Source organism: Pleurodeles waltl, chromosome 1_2 (assembly GCF_031143425.1).
Source record: "Pleurodeles waltl isolate 20211129_DDA chromosome 1_2, aPleWal1.hap1.20221129, whole genome shotgun sequence".
Classification (NCBI taxonomy): Eukaryota; Metazoa; Chordata; class Amphibia; order Caudata; family Salamandridae; genus Pleurodeles; species Pleurodeles waltl.
Window position 1 is genome coordinate 19,745,711 of NC_090437.1, and position 15,580 is coordinate 19,761,290.

General features: G+C 47.5%; 1 protein-coding gene across 1 annotated transcript in view; it reads left to right on the forward strand.

Annotated features, from left to right (window-relative positions):
- Positions 1-15,580, forward strand: part of ELP1 (elongator acetyltransferase complex subunit 1) — an 886,544-nt gene that overhangs the window by 383,862 nt on the left and 487,102 nt on the right. Inside the window, exon 24 of the mRNA XM_069235684.1 lies at positions 12,919-13,004. Coding sequence (XP_069091785.1) covers positions 12,919-13,004 — 86 coding nt within the window. The remainder of the gene's footprint in view (positions 1-12,918; positions 13,005-15,580) is intronic.

The following is a 15,580-nucleotide window of genomic DNA, read 5'->3' on the forward strand; positions in this document are numbered from 1 at the left end:
TCCACGGTGAGTCCTGTGCCCCCTTTATCTGTGCTGTGGCTGAGGTTTCCACGTCCTCCACAATGATGAAGAATCAAATTTCCAGAGTCTGGGAGACTGCCAGATTCTGCCAAGGAACCATCAGGAAGGACTACCACGTGACCAGTCCAGCGCTCCCAATCGAGGAATCCCTCTTCCCCCGCGCCGATTTCTTCCACGCTCATGGCCCTCACCAAGGGGTAGGAGGAGAGCACCACCCCAAAGCTCCTTAGGTGCCTATTGTGTCTAGCCATTCCTTAGCCTCGGCATGGGTGTCGAGAAAATGGACTTTCCCATTGTGTTGTACTTTGAGGGGTGCCTGGCACAATAATCCGTATTTCAGATTCAGGTCACAAAGAAGATTCTTAACAAATGTGAAAGTTTTACGAAGGTCTTGCACCATACTTTTTTAATCAGGGAAAATCATACTACTCCGCCCCCTCAAATTTCGGTGTTTGAGTACAGATATGCGGCAATATAGAGTCCCGATCTCTATAGTTGAACAGGCGAGCAATAAGGGTGCATGGCGGGGCACCCAGCCGGGAGACCGGACCAAGTGCCCGGTGGGATCTTTCAATTGTGAAAAAATTTGAGAGTTTACTCTGCTTTAGTACCGTGGTGATCCAGTCCTCGAGGAACAGCTCGGCTGACTGCCCCTTGGATCCCTCCAGAAAGCTAATGAGGTGCAAAATATTCCTCCTTGACCTACCCTCCGCATCTTCCATCCGGTCGTCAAGCATCATAGTCGAGGCACTTAGGTCCTGAACAATTTTTTTTAGCTCTTTGACTTCTTGCTGGAGCTCAGCCACCTGCCCCTTAGTCACAGTGACACACTCCGACATGTTCCAAAGGTCAGTGCGGAGCATGCCCACCTCAACCCCAGCTCTGTCGATCCTGACGACCATTGCTTTTTCTTGAACTGGTAATGGCTGCCATAATATCAGCAGGCATGGGGACCGCCTCGGGCTCTGGGATACTGCTGCAGCTGGTCCTCCGGTCACTGATGACATAACTGAGTTGGTGTAATTGTCCATCTTATTGGACTGCATTTGCTTTCCCGGTTTGTCCTTGGCCATGTTGAGGCTCCCTGGGTGCTGGAGCCCCCCCTTACCGGGAGGGATCCCCACTGAACAATATATATGGGTAGAAATGTCCTCTGAAAACCTCTCCCACGCAGTCAAATCACCACTTATATACAATTCCCGCGGCTTCAGCCTAGAATGGCCACATCCAGGATACCAGTCACTTAGGGGAGAGAACCTGATGCCCCTGGTCCAGACACACACCATCCTCCAGGCTCCGGTTAGGGGCTCAAAATGATCCACCACTTGCATGGACCATCACGTCCCAGGAGCAAATCCACTGGCCTAAACAAGTTCAGCAGCCCCCAGAGGGCAATAATGTGTCATGGAGATGTACAACTGGCAGTTAATTGTGGCCCCTCTTCCCCAGCAGATGCAAGGGGCAGCGGAGTAGAACTTGTAGGGAGGCGAGAGAGGGAGAACACCAGCCAGCCCTCCCCTGCACTTCTCAGCAAGCACAATAATGCGCTGTTTAGTTCAGGCCATTTGTGTACCCCAGGAGGTTGCCAGAAGCTTGGGCATAGTGTGTGGTGCTGGGGAGGGAGGAGAACCCATCTTTATGGAGGCCCACCCAAGGCCTAACTTCCACACTTCACCACTGCGGGTCTGGGTGTGTCCTGGAGCTGCGCCCGAGTCCCCTGTCAACTTCGGCCACGGCCGAGCCCCCAATAACAGATAAGCTCGGGCAAGGGTGCCCCCTCCGTGTTCAGGGTGCGATCTGTCCCTTCTCCTCGAACCCGCCACCAGAAGCAGTACATTGCGGCTGGATTCCAGGCCTAGAGGTGCCCCCACTCAGCCTGGGTCATCAAGGCCGTGCTGGACGCCAAGCCAGTCCACCAGTTTGGAGGTTGGCAGGAGCTCCACACCGCTCCCAAAATGAATCCTCTGCGAGCCCACCTCACCAGTGGTTGAAGAGCCTGGTTTACATTGGTGCCATGGTCAGGATAAAAGAGGATGTTCACACCGCTGGCCGGTGCTCTGCAAGCCCACGACTACGTTGCCATCCGCCTCCCCTACAATCCTTCTTATCCTGATACCCCACCTTTGCTCTTGATTTGTTTTGGAATGACTCCACCAGTGGCTATTTTTAGGACGCTCTTAACCCCTCTCAGGATGACAAATAGCATGCAGAACTCCAGGTGCCTGTATATCTCACCAGACACTGGCCTTGTCTGTTCCTCGGGCCCGGCCACAGAGGAGACTGTGTCCTCCGCTATGCTCATACAAGGGCAGTGCCATCTTAGGCTTACAACTACCATTTCAGGTTGGATCTCCTGTCACAACAGCAGGGCAGCGTCTTGCACCCCAAACTGTGTAGGTGCTCCACTTCCATGCTTGGAGATTGAGCAGCAGCAGCTGAATGCTTTTGACCTTCATCCTGAGGTCATTGATGTTATTTTTGCAGCTTGGGGTCCCGCAACCATGTCTATATACGCCTGCCTTTGAGATACATTTGTGGCCTGGTGCCCAGCTAAGCAGATTGATGAAATGCAGGCCAAGTTACCTGAGGTTCTTTTGTTTTTGTTGTCCATGGCCCAGAACAGTCAACATCTTACTTTGGCCACTGTTAATGGTTATCTTTCAGCCCTTTCAAATCAACCTTGCTGTTTAAATCACTTATTTGATAGAGACATCTAGTTGCAGATGCCTTACATTAGAATTTCACCAGGCGTCATTCTGGATCCAGAGATTTTTCTCGCCTAGTACCCCTGCGTGCCATTAGTTTGCGTTGCTTGGCCCTACATCCATCGTCCACACCAGACATGACATTGACGGGCCTATGTAGGTGCCATCCCAGTGCGCTGATGTCAGTCATTTCTTTCTGCGTCAGCCAGCGCTGATCCGAAGAAAAGCTACCCCTCAGTCGCCTTTTGATTGTTCTTTTTCAACTTTTTGTGAAGACTTTTGAGTGTCTACACCCCTGGTGCATCGAGGATGTCTTTGTGTACCACCAGGTTCAAGCCCTGCGGGTTCTTTCTTCGGGAGATATCCATGACAGATCTGCGCCTCGTGTGCTTTTGGTGTCTGGAGTGTGACCAGTCCATGATTCATGCTCCGAGTGGCGGCCCATGAATCTGAAGGCTCTGAGGGAGCGGTTTCTAAAGCCCCTTGCGGCCCTGCACTTGGTTTTTTGTGTGTCTGGATCTTGGTCGATAGGAAGGTCCTGGAATCGATCTCAGTGCTCCCCTCTAGGTTTCCCTCTCCAAGTCCTTTGACAGTCAGGTAAGTCGAAGCACAAGAAGTCGTTGAAGAACAAACGTTCTTCAACTTCACTCTGTCCGTCGGCCGACGAGATGAAGGAAAGGGAGCGTCATCGCTCTAGACCTTCATCCACGGTACCTGCGTCCGGTCCGGTTATACACCTCCCCGAGTTCCCGCGAGCTCGAGCAACTTCTGCCCAACTCATATTTGGACAGTCTGTCCCCGGTGGAGTGCCCTTGAGCCCCACGGGGTCAGAAGGGGCCTCCTTGGGTTCTACACCCGCAGCTTTGGTCCTAGCTCCAGGGGGCACCCAGGGATCTGTTCCTGATCTGAATCTGCATTGGCCATGCTACCTCGATCTTCTCCAATGACGGTTCTGACGTGAACTCTTCCGACGTCGACACTCCCAACGTTGCCAGTGCCCCTGGGTGGCATCGACCCCAACCTCATTGCCAACTCTGACATGGAGCCGGATAAGCGCCGTACAACACCAACTTCACTAGGGGCCTTGCCTCCTATGTCAGATCCTGACCCTTATTCTTATGGGTTGGGGTATGATGAGGAATGGTAGGGGGTCGCTGAATCCTTTAAAATACCAGCTTCAAGATCCTGGTCTGGATACTTCCCCATACACTAGAATGCTTTCTCCCCCTACGGTGGCTACAGAGGAGGGAGCATCCTATTCCGTGGCGCTGCTATGAGCAGCCGAGGTACTGTGCCTCGAACTGCCTTTGGTGGCAGTCAAGACTAACCTCCTGACAGAGGTACTTCATCCTCTGAACCCCTCTTGCCTTTAATGAAGCCCTTACCATTTCCTGCTGGGTACCTGGTCCATAGGGGCTTTTGTGAATAGGACTGTTGCTCACCACCATCGACATGCTCTAACTGACACACTTTTCGTGATGTAGCACCTCCCCCCCACCGTTCATGTTCATTTCCGCACCCCCAGATAGGGCATGCAAGAGGCTGGACCAGCTTGGGAAGAGGATTTTTTCTTTCTCCAGCCCGCATTGCGGTCCATGAACACCGCATGCCTTTTTGGGTTACATCTCCCACATGCTGTGGCATACGGATGTGCAAGTGCTGCCACAGGTCCTGTAGGAGGCCTGCGCTGTATTCTCTCAAGTTGTTGCTGATGGTAGAAACGCATCAAAGTTCATGATCAGATGTGGACTGGACACAACTGACTCACAGGGCAGAGCGGTTGTATCGATGGTGGCCCTGAGGCACCACTCCTGGTTGAGGTCCTCTGGCTTTTCAGGGGATGTCCAATCTACCTTTATGGACATGCCCTTTGATGGTCCCCGTCTCTTTGGAGACAAAGCAAACTCTGTGCTCTAACGTGTCAATGATTCTTGTGCTGTGGCCTGGTTCTTGGGCCTTGCAGCTGCATCACACCCCCCACTTCTGCTTTTGACCCCTTTCATGGCTATAGAAGGATCACCCATCCACGGCCGTTACTCTCCAGCCGTGTATGCTGTCTAGCCTCTACATGGCCGGGTACATGGGATCCACTGTCCTCGAAGATCAGGGAGCCAGCAGTCCGGCCAGTCCACCTCCCTCCCCACTGCAGCTGCCTCCAAACCTTCGTAGTCTGACAATTCCCCACCAGGGACCAGTCGGAGACAGGATTCACCATCACCTGCTCTGCTGGCAGTCCATTACGTCAGATAGGTGGGTTTTGCAGATAGTCCAAAGGGGCTAATCCCATCCCTTTGAGACTACCCCGCCATCTATGCCACCATCCTACGATCTGATGACGAAGGATCACTTGGCACTTCTACTTGAGGAGGTTACGGCTCTCTTGGCCAAGAAAGCCATATAAATGGTCCCTGTGCCATAAGGAGGTTGTGGGTGTTATTCCCGCCCCTTTCTGGTGCTCAAAAAGGACAAGGGCTTCTGCCCTATCCTAGACCTTTGGTCCCTCAGTCTCTTCCTCGAAAAGGAGAAGTTCAAAATGCTCACTCTGGTTTTATCTGCCCTGGACCCAGGAAGCTGGATTGTAGCGTTGGACTTGGGGGACGCTTATTTTCAAATCCCCGTCCTGCCTGCCTACAGACATAACTTACGATTCACAGTGGGTCACAAGCACTTTCAGTTCACCATGCTCCTTTTTGGCGTTACTAGCACCCCTCAGTTATTACCTAAGGTGATGGTGGTCAGTCTTTCCCTATCTTGACAATTGGCTGTTGAAGGTGGGCTTGCACCAGGCTTTCGTCTCCAACCTTCAGACTTTGGCAGACCACCTGCATTCGCTGGGTTACCAAAGCCACACCTGACTCCCTCTCAGACGCTCCCTTTCATCAGAGCTGTTCTGGCCACAGTGCAGTTTCGGGCTTATCCTCCTGTGTGGTGAGTCCAGGATATTCAGGTGATGATACCAATGTTTCAGCTTCTGTCCTGGATTTGAGAATGACTCTGAGGCTTCCTGGCCTCCTGCTAGTAACACATGCCAGATAGCATATTTGCGCTCTGCAGTGGGACCTGAAGTTCCAGTGGGCACAGCATCAGGGGAATATCTCTAACATTGTCCAGATCTCGGAGGAAACTGCATGAGGTCTGCAGTGGTGGCTAACAAACTGTGATTGGGTCAGAGGCAGATCCCTCGTCCTTTCCCAACCACATCTGACAGTAGTGACAGATGCGTCACTCCTGGGATGGGGCAGCCACCTAAAGGAGAGGCAGAGATCAGAGGCATCTGGTCTCTGGCGGCAGAGTGCGGATTCCACATCAACCTGTTGGTGCTCCTAGCGATCAGACTAGCATTGAATGCATTTCTTCCCTCTGTCAAAGGAAAAGTAGTGCAGGTGTTCGCGGACAACACCACTGCCATATGGTACTGCTACAAGGACAAAGGGGTGGGTTTGTGGATCCTTTATGAAGAGATCCTGCATCCGTGAACGTGGCTGGAACACAGGGCATTTCCCTGGTGGGTCAAAATCTGGTGGGCTCTCTGAACACCAGAGCCGACAAACTTATCCAACAATGCTTGGTCAATCACAAATGGTGTCTCCATCTGGAGGTGGCGCAAGGTCTCTTTTAGCAATGGGGAGAGCCCTGGTTAAATCTGTTCACCTCAGTGGAGAGCGTGCAATGTCAGCAGTATTGCGAGTTGGAGTTTCCAAGGCGGCACTCTCTCTGCAATGCTTTTCGTCTCGACTGGAGATCAGGCCTCCTGTACTCCTTTCCCCCATACCACTTCTGCCCAGAGTTCCCAAGTAATCCTTGTGACTTCAGACTGGGCGAGAAGATACTGGTATCCCAAGCTATTGAGTATGGCCCTTGATCCTCCATTCAGACTGCCCCTTCAGGAGGATCTTCTGTCACAGCAGTAGGGGAGAGTTCTTCACCTGAACAGCTTTTGACCTTCTGCCCGAAGTCAGTAACTTTATCTTGGTAGCCAGGGGTCCCTCAACCAAAATTGTATATGCCTGTGTTGGAAGAAACTTGTGGTATGGAGCACAGACAAGTTTGTTGACCCCTTTTGAATTTGGTTCTGACATTCATAATGTGTGCCCCTTTCTAGCCTCTCCACAATTGTCCTTTCTGGCTTCTCACTTTGGAAAAGAGCCTTCATTGTGGCCATTACATCCTCCCGCAGGGTGAGTGAACTACAGGCATTGTCATAAGCCATCTACCTTTCCATCTATCCTGACAACGTGGTGCTTCACACATGGGCCTCCTTTCTTCTGAAAGTGGTTACACCCTGCCATGTTAGCCAATCCATCGTTTTACTCACCCCCACATCCTTCTGTGGAAGAGGAGAGACTTCACCGCCTGGACCCAAAAAGAGCTTAGGTGTTTTACCTTGATCATACCAAAGATTTCCGTTTGGATCATGGGTGCGAAGAAAAGCATGCAGTGCAGAAGAGAACCATCTCCAGATGGGTCGAACTCTGCATTAAAATGTGCTAAGGATTGGCTAAGAAGCAACCCCCAAGGGGATTTGTGTGCTCATTCTACCAGAGCTATAGCTGCAACTACTGCTTTAGCATGCATTGTTCTGATCCTGGACATCTGTCTGGCAGCAATGTGGGCATCTCTGCAAACGTTTACCAAACACTACTGCCTGTACAGTCAGATCTGTAGGGATGGGCACTTACCCTGTTTGGTTCTGCAGGACTTTCTGGAGCAGACCCTCTTCCGGGGATAGTATTGCTTGGGTATCTATTCTATTCTAAGGTAAGGTAAGGAATCTGCAACCAAATGTCTCTATCGGATAAACAAGTTCCTTACCTTCGGTAACGCCTTATCTGGTAGACAATATCTAGTAGCATATTCCTTACTGACCCATCCATCTTCCCTGCTCGGCAAACTGATTTCTAGGGACAGGGACTCCTCCTAGTTTTGACGCATAAGTGGTCAGTGTTTTTCATGGCTCTGCGCTTCTGGCTGGAAAGATGTGAAAAGAAACTGATGTCAGTGTGCCGGGATGGCGCCTTTATAGGACCTGCAACGTCATGTGCAGTGGACGATGCTGACGACGGACGAGGAGCTGATTGGTGCCACCTACCTACACGCAGGGGTACTGCTCGCGAAAAATCTCCAGATCCAGACTGACGCCTAGGGGAAATCCTAAGGTGAGGAATCTGCAGCTTTATGTTGTCTCTACCAGAGAAGGCGTTACCAAAGGTAAGTAACTTGTCTGTTTGATGAAGTTTTTGAAAGGGCTGCAACATTTGTTTCTCCCTTCTTCTTTTGTTATACCCAATGGAACCTAACATTCCTGATGTGTTCCTGTTTGAACTGCTACACAGCTGTCGTCTGCGATTGCTTACCCTGTTTTTCTTGTGGCTGTAACTTTGGCATGGAGGGTGAGTGAGCTTCTGGCTTTTCTGTGCAACCTACTTTCTCCTCCTTCTATCTTCATAAGTTGTTTCTAAGAACTGGTGCCTCTTTTTTGCCTAAGATCGTGAGTCCCTTTCAGGTTGGGCAAGACGTTCCTCCCTCGATGTTCTTTGCTCTGCCTTACCCATCTAAGGAGGAAGAGAGAGTGCGCCGGCTGGATCTGACAATGGCTGTGAGGAAAAAAACACCCTGTGGAAGATCAGCTCTTTTTTTGAATTCTCAAAAGCAAAGGAGGGTGAGGGAATGCAGAAAACATATCTTGCACTAGATAGTGCTCTGCATAAAGATCAGCTTTGCAGTGACGAAGAAACAGCTTCCTAAAGCCTTGCGGGCTCACTCGACCAGGGTCAAGGCTATTACCACCATGCAAAGTGGCTGTCCTGGAAATTTGCCAGGCATGCATGGCCGTCACTTCATATGTTCACAAAGTACTACTGTCTGGATAGCCAGGTCATCCAAGTTCACCACTGAGGGCATTTTGAACGCTCACACCTGCAGGACTTTTGCTAACTCACCTCATGGAGGATATTGCTTTGGTATCTATTCCAAGGTGTGGAATCTGTGGATAGAAGTCTCTATCAGAAGGATAAGATACTTACCTTCTCTAATGACTTTTCTGGTGGAGACTATCAAACCACAGATTCCTCGCCGACACTCCGTTCCTCCCCATTTTGCAAACTGGTCTGCCCATCTAAATAGGTCCCAATCTAGGAGTGTGTACACTGCTCATAACCAATTGTTTTGGCTCCACGTCTGCAGACGCAGAAAGATACAAAAGCAACTGTCAGCATTCATGGGTGACACCTAAATGGGCCCACGCATGTCGCATCTGATGTGCAGCTGTCGACACCACCTACTGGTGCATATAGGTACTGCTCAAAAAAGTTTCCAGATTATTTCTCATCCGTTGGAATATTCTAAGATAAGGAATCTTTGGTTAAATAGAGTTTGTACCAGAAAATACATTACCAAAGGTAAGTAAATAGTTCTTTATGTTATCCCTGAAGCCAAAGGATCCAGATAGTTCTGCCAGCTCACTGAAATTCCGAATACTATTTTTTAAAACTGTGACCCGTATTATTAATTAGGTAGACAATACAGTGATCGGGAGAACACACTTTTTGCTTCTAATTTCTATAATTCAAGAAATGCAGTACTACTAAGATTTTAATCCCATGCACATTTCACCAGAAAATACCTAGAGAAATTGTGTACTGGGAAAAAATTTCAGAAATGCAGAAAATATGTGGAAATTGGGATAGGTAACCTTGGTTCCTCTTGCTATTAATCATTCTTACCTGAAAACACTGAATGGGGTGATATTTGCTTTCCAGAGTAGTACATCAAATTGTTACACAATAGCAAAATTACTGTATGGCAAGTCCTGATAGGGCTTAATCAGGGTCTTTGCCTTTTATCATTTTGTTATGCAATTTGATAAGCCTCCCATATGTAGGCACAGCTTAATAAAAGGTGAATCTCTTTCACAGGAACATGGTGAGAGGTTGCAGTGGTGAGGTTGCTGTTTTTAACGGCAGAGTAATGCAATGAATGTGATACACTGGTATTAAGCAGGCTCCTCGCTTCAAGCAACAGTTCTTAAGGCAGCACAGCTGGGCAGTGCTCAAGATGAATTCAGGCAGTTTCACTGCTCACATACAAGCAAAACAGGCCTTTCCTCTTTAGGCCTGGAGTATGGCCTATACAATTGAAGTGCCATATTATCTGTCCCTTGTTCAGTCCTTTCCTGTCTACTTGTGTACAACATTCCTTGAAGTATAAAGATAAATTTCCATACCTGGTACTCAGACCAATTAATATCCAGAAACCTTGACAATTGGTAAACATTGATATTGGGTGACTAGCCATCTGGCCACTCAAATGGAAAGTTAAACTTTAATTTTTGGAGGGATCAAATAGATGCAAAGACTGTCTATGCTGTGAGTTTTTTTTAGTCCCATGGAAACCAGCATCTGAAATGGGACAAAGTCACTCTGGTTCCCTTTGTGATGGCAGTCAGTCCATATTGTTTATTGGTTTTGTGTGTCCCACACAGAGATTTCCTTCAGTCAGTCTTCTGTAGCTGTGCTCAAGTTATCTTGCCACAGTCTGGAACCGATTCAGGAGAAGAGCATGCAGGGTTTGTGAAGGTGTTTTGCAGTGTAAAAAAGAAACTATGACCTTTCTTTTGAATACCTGCATTTGTTCTTGTTTCGCTTCTCTTATGCCATAGGTTGACCTGCTGGAACTGTATCAATCGGGGGCAGGTGTACAAAAGTTAACCTTCTTGCTCCTTTGAGATAGATGTGAGTTTCGAGCGATACACATAACAGTTGACTTATGCCTGAAAGGGGAGGCACTGTACCTATTGAGCCCCCAACAGTCAACTACAATCCTAAAGGGGATATCAATACTGCAGTACAACACACTACATCTAGCACTTTAACACAAGTTACATAAACACTTTTAAGATCATGGAAATTGAGGGGGACCCAGTCTTGATGTATTACATTAGTTTTACCAGGGACAGCCAGCAGATAATCTTTGGTTTCATTAAAACAACCCATAGTTATTAAGAAGCTGCCTCAAACCATTAGCCTGTCATAGCCTGATCATGGGGTAAATAGACACGTGGCTGGACCCAGCAAGCCAGTGTAATCTGGAACTCAGTCAGAAAGCAACTCAAAAATCATGCAGAAAACCTACAGGGACACTAGTGACACAGATCTCCCTTGCAGGAAAACATACTGTGTCTATCAGAATGATGTCATATTGAGTAGGACAGCAAATGGAAGCTGTGCCAGTATTTTTTGACCCTACAAATGAGCAGCTCTCTGCAGATTTGTTATGGCACTCCCAGGTCCCCTTTAAGATGGTGTGAATTAGTTTGATCACTGTACTTTGTTGAATCAACATTACTTTGTTGTTTGGTCATTTTTACTTGCTGCTGACACTAGTGGCTCCTGTAGCACCTTATTTGTACCTTCTATGCCACTTCTGTCGGGTCTTGCAGATCCACGCAACACCACCTGACACTGGTGGCGTGTCATTATCATGAGGAAACTGGGATCCAGTCTGAGTCCTGAGAAGGGGTTCATGTGAGGAATCTGTTAGGAAACTCTTAATCACATGAAAGTTACTCAAGGAATGTAACTTAGAGCCATTTTTATTCACACAAAGCTTTCAGAATTATAATCTTCATTTTCACAACGTGTACCAATAGATGTTTACTGAAGCACTAACTTGGCAAGCATTAAGTGCTCCTTGGGTTTTAGATATTAGGGCTGCTTTATCTGCAACCAAAGTATTTGTGTTGTTCACAGTTGAGGCACCTGATTTACCATTCAGGTGCTCTAGAGCATTATCATTTATTAACAATGAGAAATGTTTGTAGGCAGTGGAAAGCAAGCCTGGTGGACAAAATAATAAGAACAGTTTTTAATGCATCATATCATGATGTGCCTGAGGATAGTTAAATATGTGCTGCTCATCCAGCAGGCCTAACAGATCAGATTCTAGGCCTTCCTTATCCAAGCTCATCACAAGAATGCAACCATCTATCACTAAATGCAGTCTGAGGCTTTTGGGATTACTTACAGAGCACCCAACCCAGTGAAACACATATAATGTGAAAGTGAAAAAAGTACATTCAGAATATTCCACCAAAACCTATACTCTTCCTAATCAAAGCTTTTGCCAAGAAGTAGATAGATGATAGTAGGTGGTAATTGTCAGGAGAATCAATTCCATGTTTTATGAATGGTATTAATTTTTGCTCCTTTCTAGGTGAGAGGAATCTCTACCCACATTCATTATAGACTTTGTTGAATTCATGATGGAGAGTATCAGTCCAGTAGAAATGTATAAGGATTATATTAATACCAGGGAGTTTACTGTTCTTCATCTCTATTGCTTTTGCAAACCTCAGTAGTCATAGATGTCACACTTTGACAATCGATTCCAATATATTCATCATTTCAAAAAAAAATGTCACTTCCTCCACTATCATGAAGTTAGTAAAATGTCTGCATCAACTATTTCACAGTGGGTTATAAAAGAGGTTTGTGTCTGCCAGTGTAGCCATCTCAGGCAAAGTCACTGGAATCAATCAACACTGGTGCAGAAAATACACTGATACCGAGAGTGAGAAGACTTGTGAACATCATAGCCAAACATGAATACACCTCAACCACTGGTCACACTTTTACATTTTTAGAATTTTGTTGCAAGGATCTGCCCCTCCCACAAACACCCCGCCACTGACATAAACCACAACAAATAGACAGTGTTCCAAGACCCCCAGTCAGCAGCAGAATGCCATGGAAATGGCCAAGTATTTTGTACCTGATGAAATGCTGCAGACCTACCAGTTAAACTCAACCTAGCTTAAGAAGCACAGTGTGGTCAATGCTCTGACTTTCCCGTAATGTACATTAATAATTGTGCTAGTTTCTTAACAGATATTTTAATCATAATTATGCAGTGGTTTCCGACGAGGGTGCATCAAGGCTGGATTGACCATTTATTCCATCTGGCAAGTTGAGGCCAACTTTTGACGGGCAGTGGATGCTTCCTTGGGATCCATCTGCCAAAGTTTATGGTAGTAGGCACAGCAGGGGAAAAGGAGAATGAAAAAGATATTATGAGATGGGAGAGAAAGAGATAGGAGGGGACCTTAGGCTTTTTTTGACACATTACTGTTTTTGGTTGTCAATCGCAAATCATTTTGTTCATGAGCTAAAACATTTCTCTTTCTTCACTTTCTCAGATACTGTCTATCCATTTTGACATCTCATGTGAAGAAAAGTAACCCTCAGCTGGAGGTTGCTCTTCAAAAGGTTCATGAACTTAGAGGTACTTCATCCACTGTTTATCATCTACTATGCATAATTGCTGAATGTACCTAAATGCAGAAAAATAAGCCGTGGCGTTTCATAATATTGACTTAATGTTCATTGAATCCTTTCAACTGTGTCAGTGACTTTCAAAGGGATGCTTTTCCTGTTAATTGTTTTTGATGTGAAATACCACTAGAATCTAAAACGTCGGCCAGATTCATGCAAAGGTGAACACCATAACAAGAACCTACAATGGAGTGCAAGAGCTGCCTTTTTAGTGCAACATTTATGCTTGGACTGTGGAACATTTTCCTTATGGGTAATCTCTTTCAGAGACATCTGAACTGGCTCCTATCAATGTATATGCTGCAGACTGCAGCTATTTTGTGCCAATGCCCCCCAAAAAACATTGGTACCTGTATATTCATATGTTCGATGGCATGTGTAGCTGCAGATACACATGCTGTGCACATCCCGCCATCTGGTGTTGGGCTCGGAGTGTTACAAGTTGTTTTTCTTCGAAGAAGTCTTTTCGAGTCACGAGACCGAGGGACTCCTCCCATTTCGGCTCCATTGCACATGGGCGTCGACTCCATCTTAGATTGTTTTTTTTCTGCCATCGGGTTCGGACGTGTTCCTTTTCGCTCCGTGTTTCGGGTCGGAAAGTTAGTTAGAATCTCGGAAAAATCGTCGGTATTGTTTGCGTTCGGTATCGGGTTAGTTACAACAGATCGACACCGACTTTTGAAGAGCTCTGGTGGCCCTTCGGGGTTTTTTTCGATCCCCCGTCGGGGCCTGGTCGGCCCGGCCACGTGTCTCTTCAAGGCTGATGGAACGGACCCCATTCCGCTTCTGCCCAAAATGCCATAACAAGTATCCATATACAGATCAGCATCTGGTCTGTAACTTGTGTTTGTCGCCGGAAAACAAGGAAGATACTTGTGAAGCCTGTCGAGCGTTTCGGTCCAGGAAGACACTAAGAGACCGAAGAGCAAGGAGACTGCAAATGGCGTCGGCGCCGGCAGGACAAGAGCGTTTCGAGGAGGAGGAAGAAACATTCTCCATCCAGGAATCGGACTCGGATGAGATTGACCCCGAAGAAACACCGAAAACCGTGAGTAAGACGTCGAAACACAAAACTCACGAAAAAACCACTAAAGCCCAGGGGACGCCACCGCCAACAGGCCATGGCTTAACCCGAAAAATAGGTGACGATCATCGGCACCGAAAAAGGGCACACTGGTGGCGAAGTCATCAGACTCCGGTCGAGATACCGCCACACAGCAATCTCGGGCTCGAGATAGTGGCTCCAAGCAGGTTCGGCACCGAAATGGGTCGGCACCGAGAGACCACGACGCCGAAAGTAAAGAAGGTTTCGTCTGAACTGAAAAAAACAGCCGAAAAGGTTTTGATACCTAAACATCCGGCATCGGAACCGAAAACAAGTTCCTACACTGAGGAACAAGGGCTGTCCACACAAATGAAGACACATAGATTTGGACAGGAATTGGAAACAATAGAGCCAGACTATACACAAAGAAGGCTCCATATCCAAAAAGAAACAGGGAAGATCAGTACTCTCCCTCCGATTAAAATGAAACGCAAACTTGCCTTTCAAGAAAAAGACAAGCACCCACAGGCAAAGGTGGCTAAACAAGTAACCCCGCCACCATCTCCACAATGCTCTCCGCAACCATCACCGGTAGCCACTCCACCAATGATGCAATCCCCAACTCATACAGGAATGAGTCAAGATGACCCTGACGCATGGGACCTTTATGACGCACCAGTGTCAGATAATAGTCCTGAATGCTATCCAGCTAGACCGTCGCCACCAGAGGATAGTACAGCCTACCCACAGGTGGTGTCGAGAGCAGCAGCATTTCATAATGTCAGCCTGCATGCTGAGCCCATTGAAGACGACTTTCTTTTTAACACACTGTTGTCCACACACAGCCAGTATCAAAGTCTTCCTATGCTACCCGGAATGCTAAAACACTCCAAACAAGTGTTTGAAGAGCCTGTAAAAGGAAGGGCCATTACTCCAAGAGTGGAGAAAAAATATAAACCGCCACCAACAGACCCGTGTACATCACACAACAGCTAACACCGGACTCAGTTGTAGTAGGGGCAGCACGCAAAAGAGCGAACTCACATACTTCAGGAGATGCACCACCTCCAGATAAAGAAAGTAGAAAATTTGCCGCAGCGTGCAAGAGGGTGGCGGCACAGGCAGCAAACCAGTGGCGTATTGCCAATTCACAGGCTTTGTTGGCCAGATACGATAGGGCCCATTGGGACGAAATGCAACACTTTATAGAACATTTGCCCAAGGAGTTCCAAAAGAGAGCGCAGCAGGTAGTAGAAGAAGGACAGAGTATCTCCAACAATCAGATACGGTCAGCAATGGATGCTGCAGACACAGCTGCTAGAACTGTCAACACAGCAGTAACAATAAGGAGACATGCATGGCTGCGTACATCAGGATTTAAACCAGAAATACAGCAAGCTGTGCTGAATATGCCATTCAACGGACAGCAGTTGTTTGGGCCGGAGGTGGACACTGCGATCTAAAAACTTAAAAAAGACACT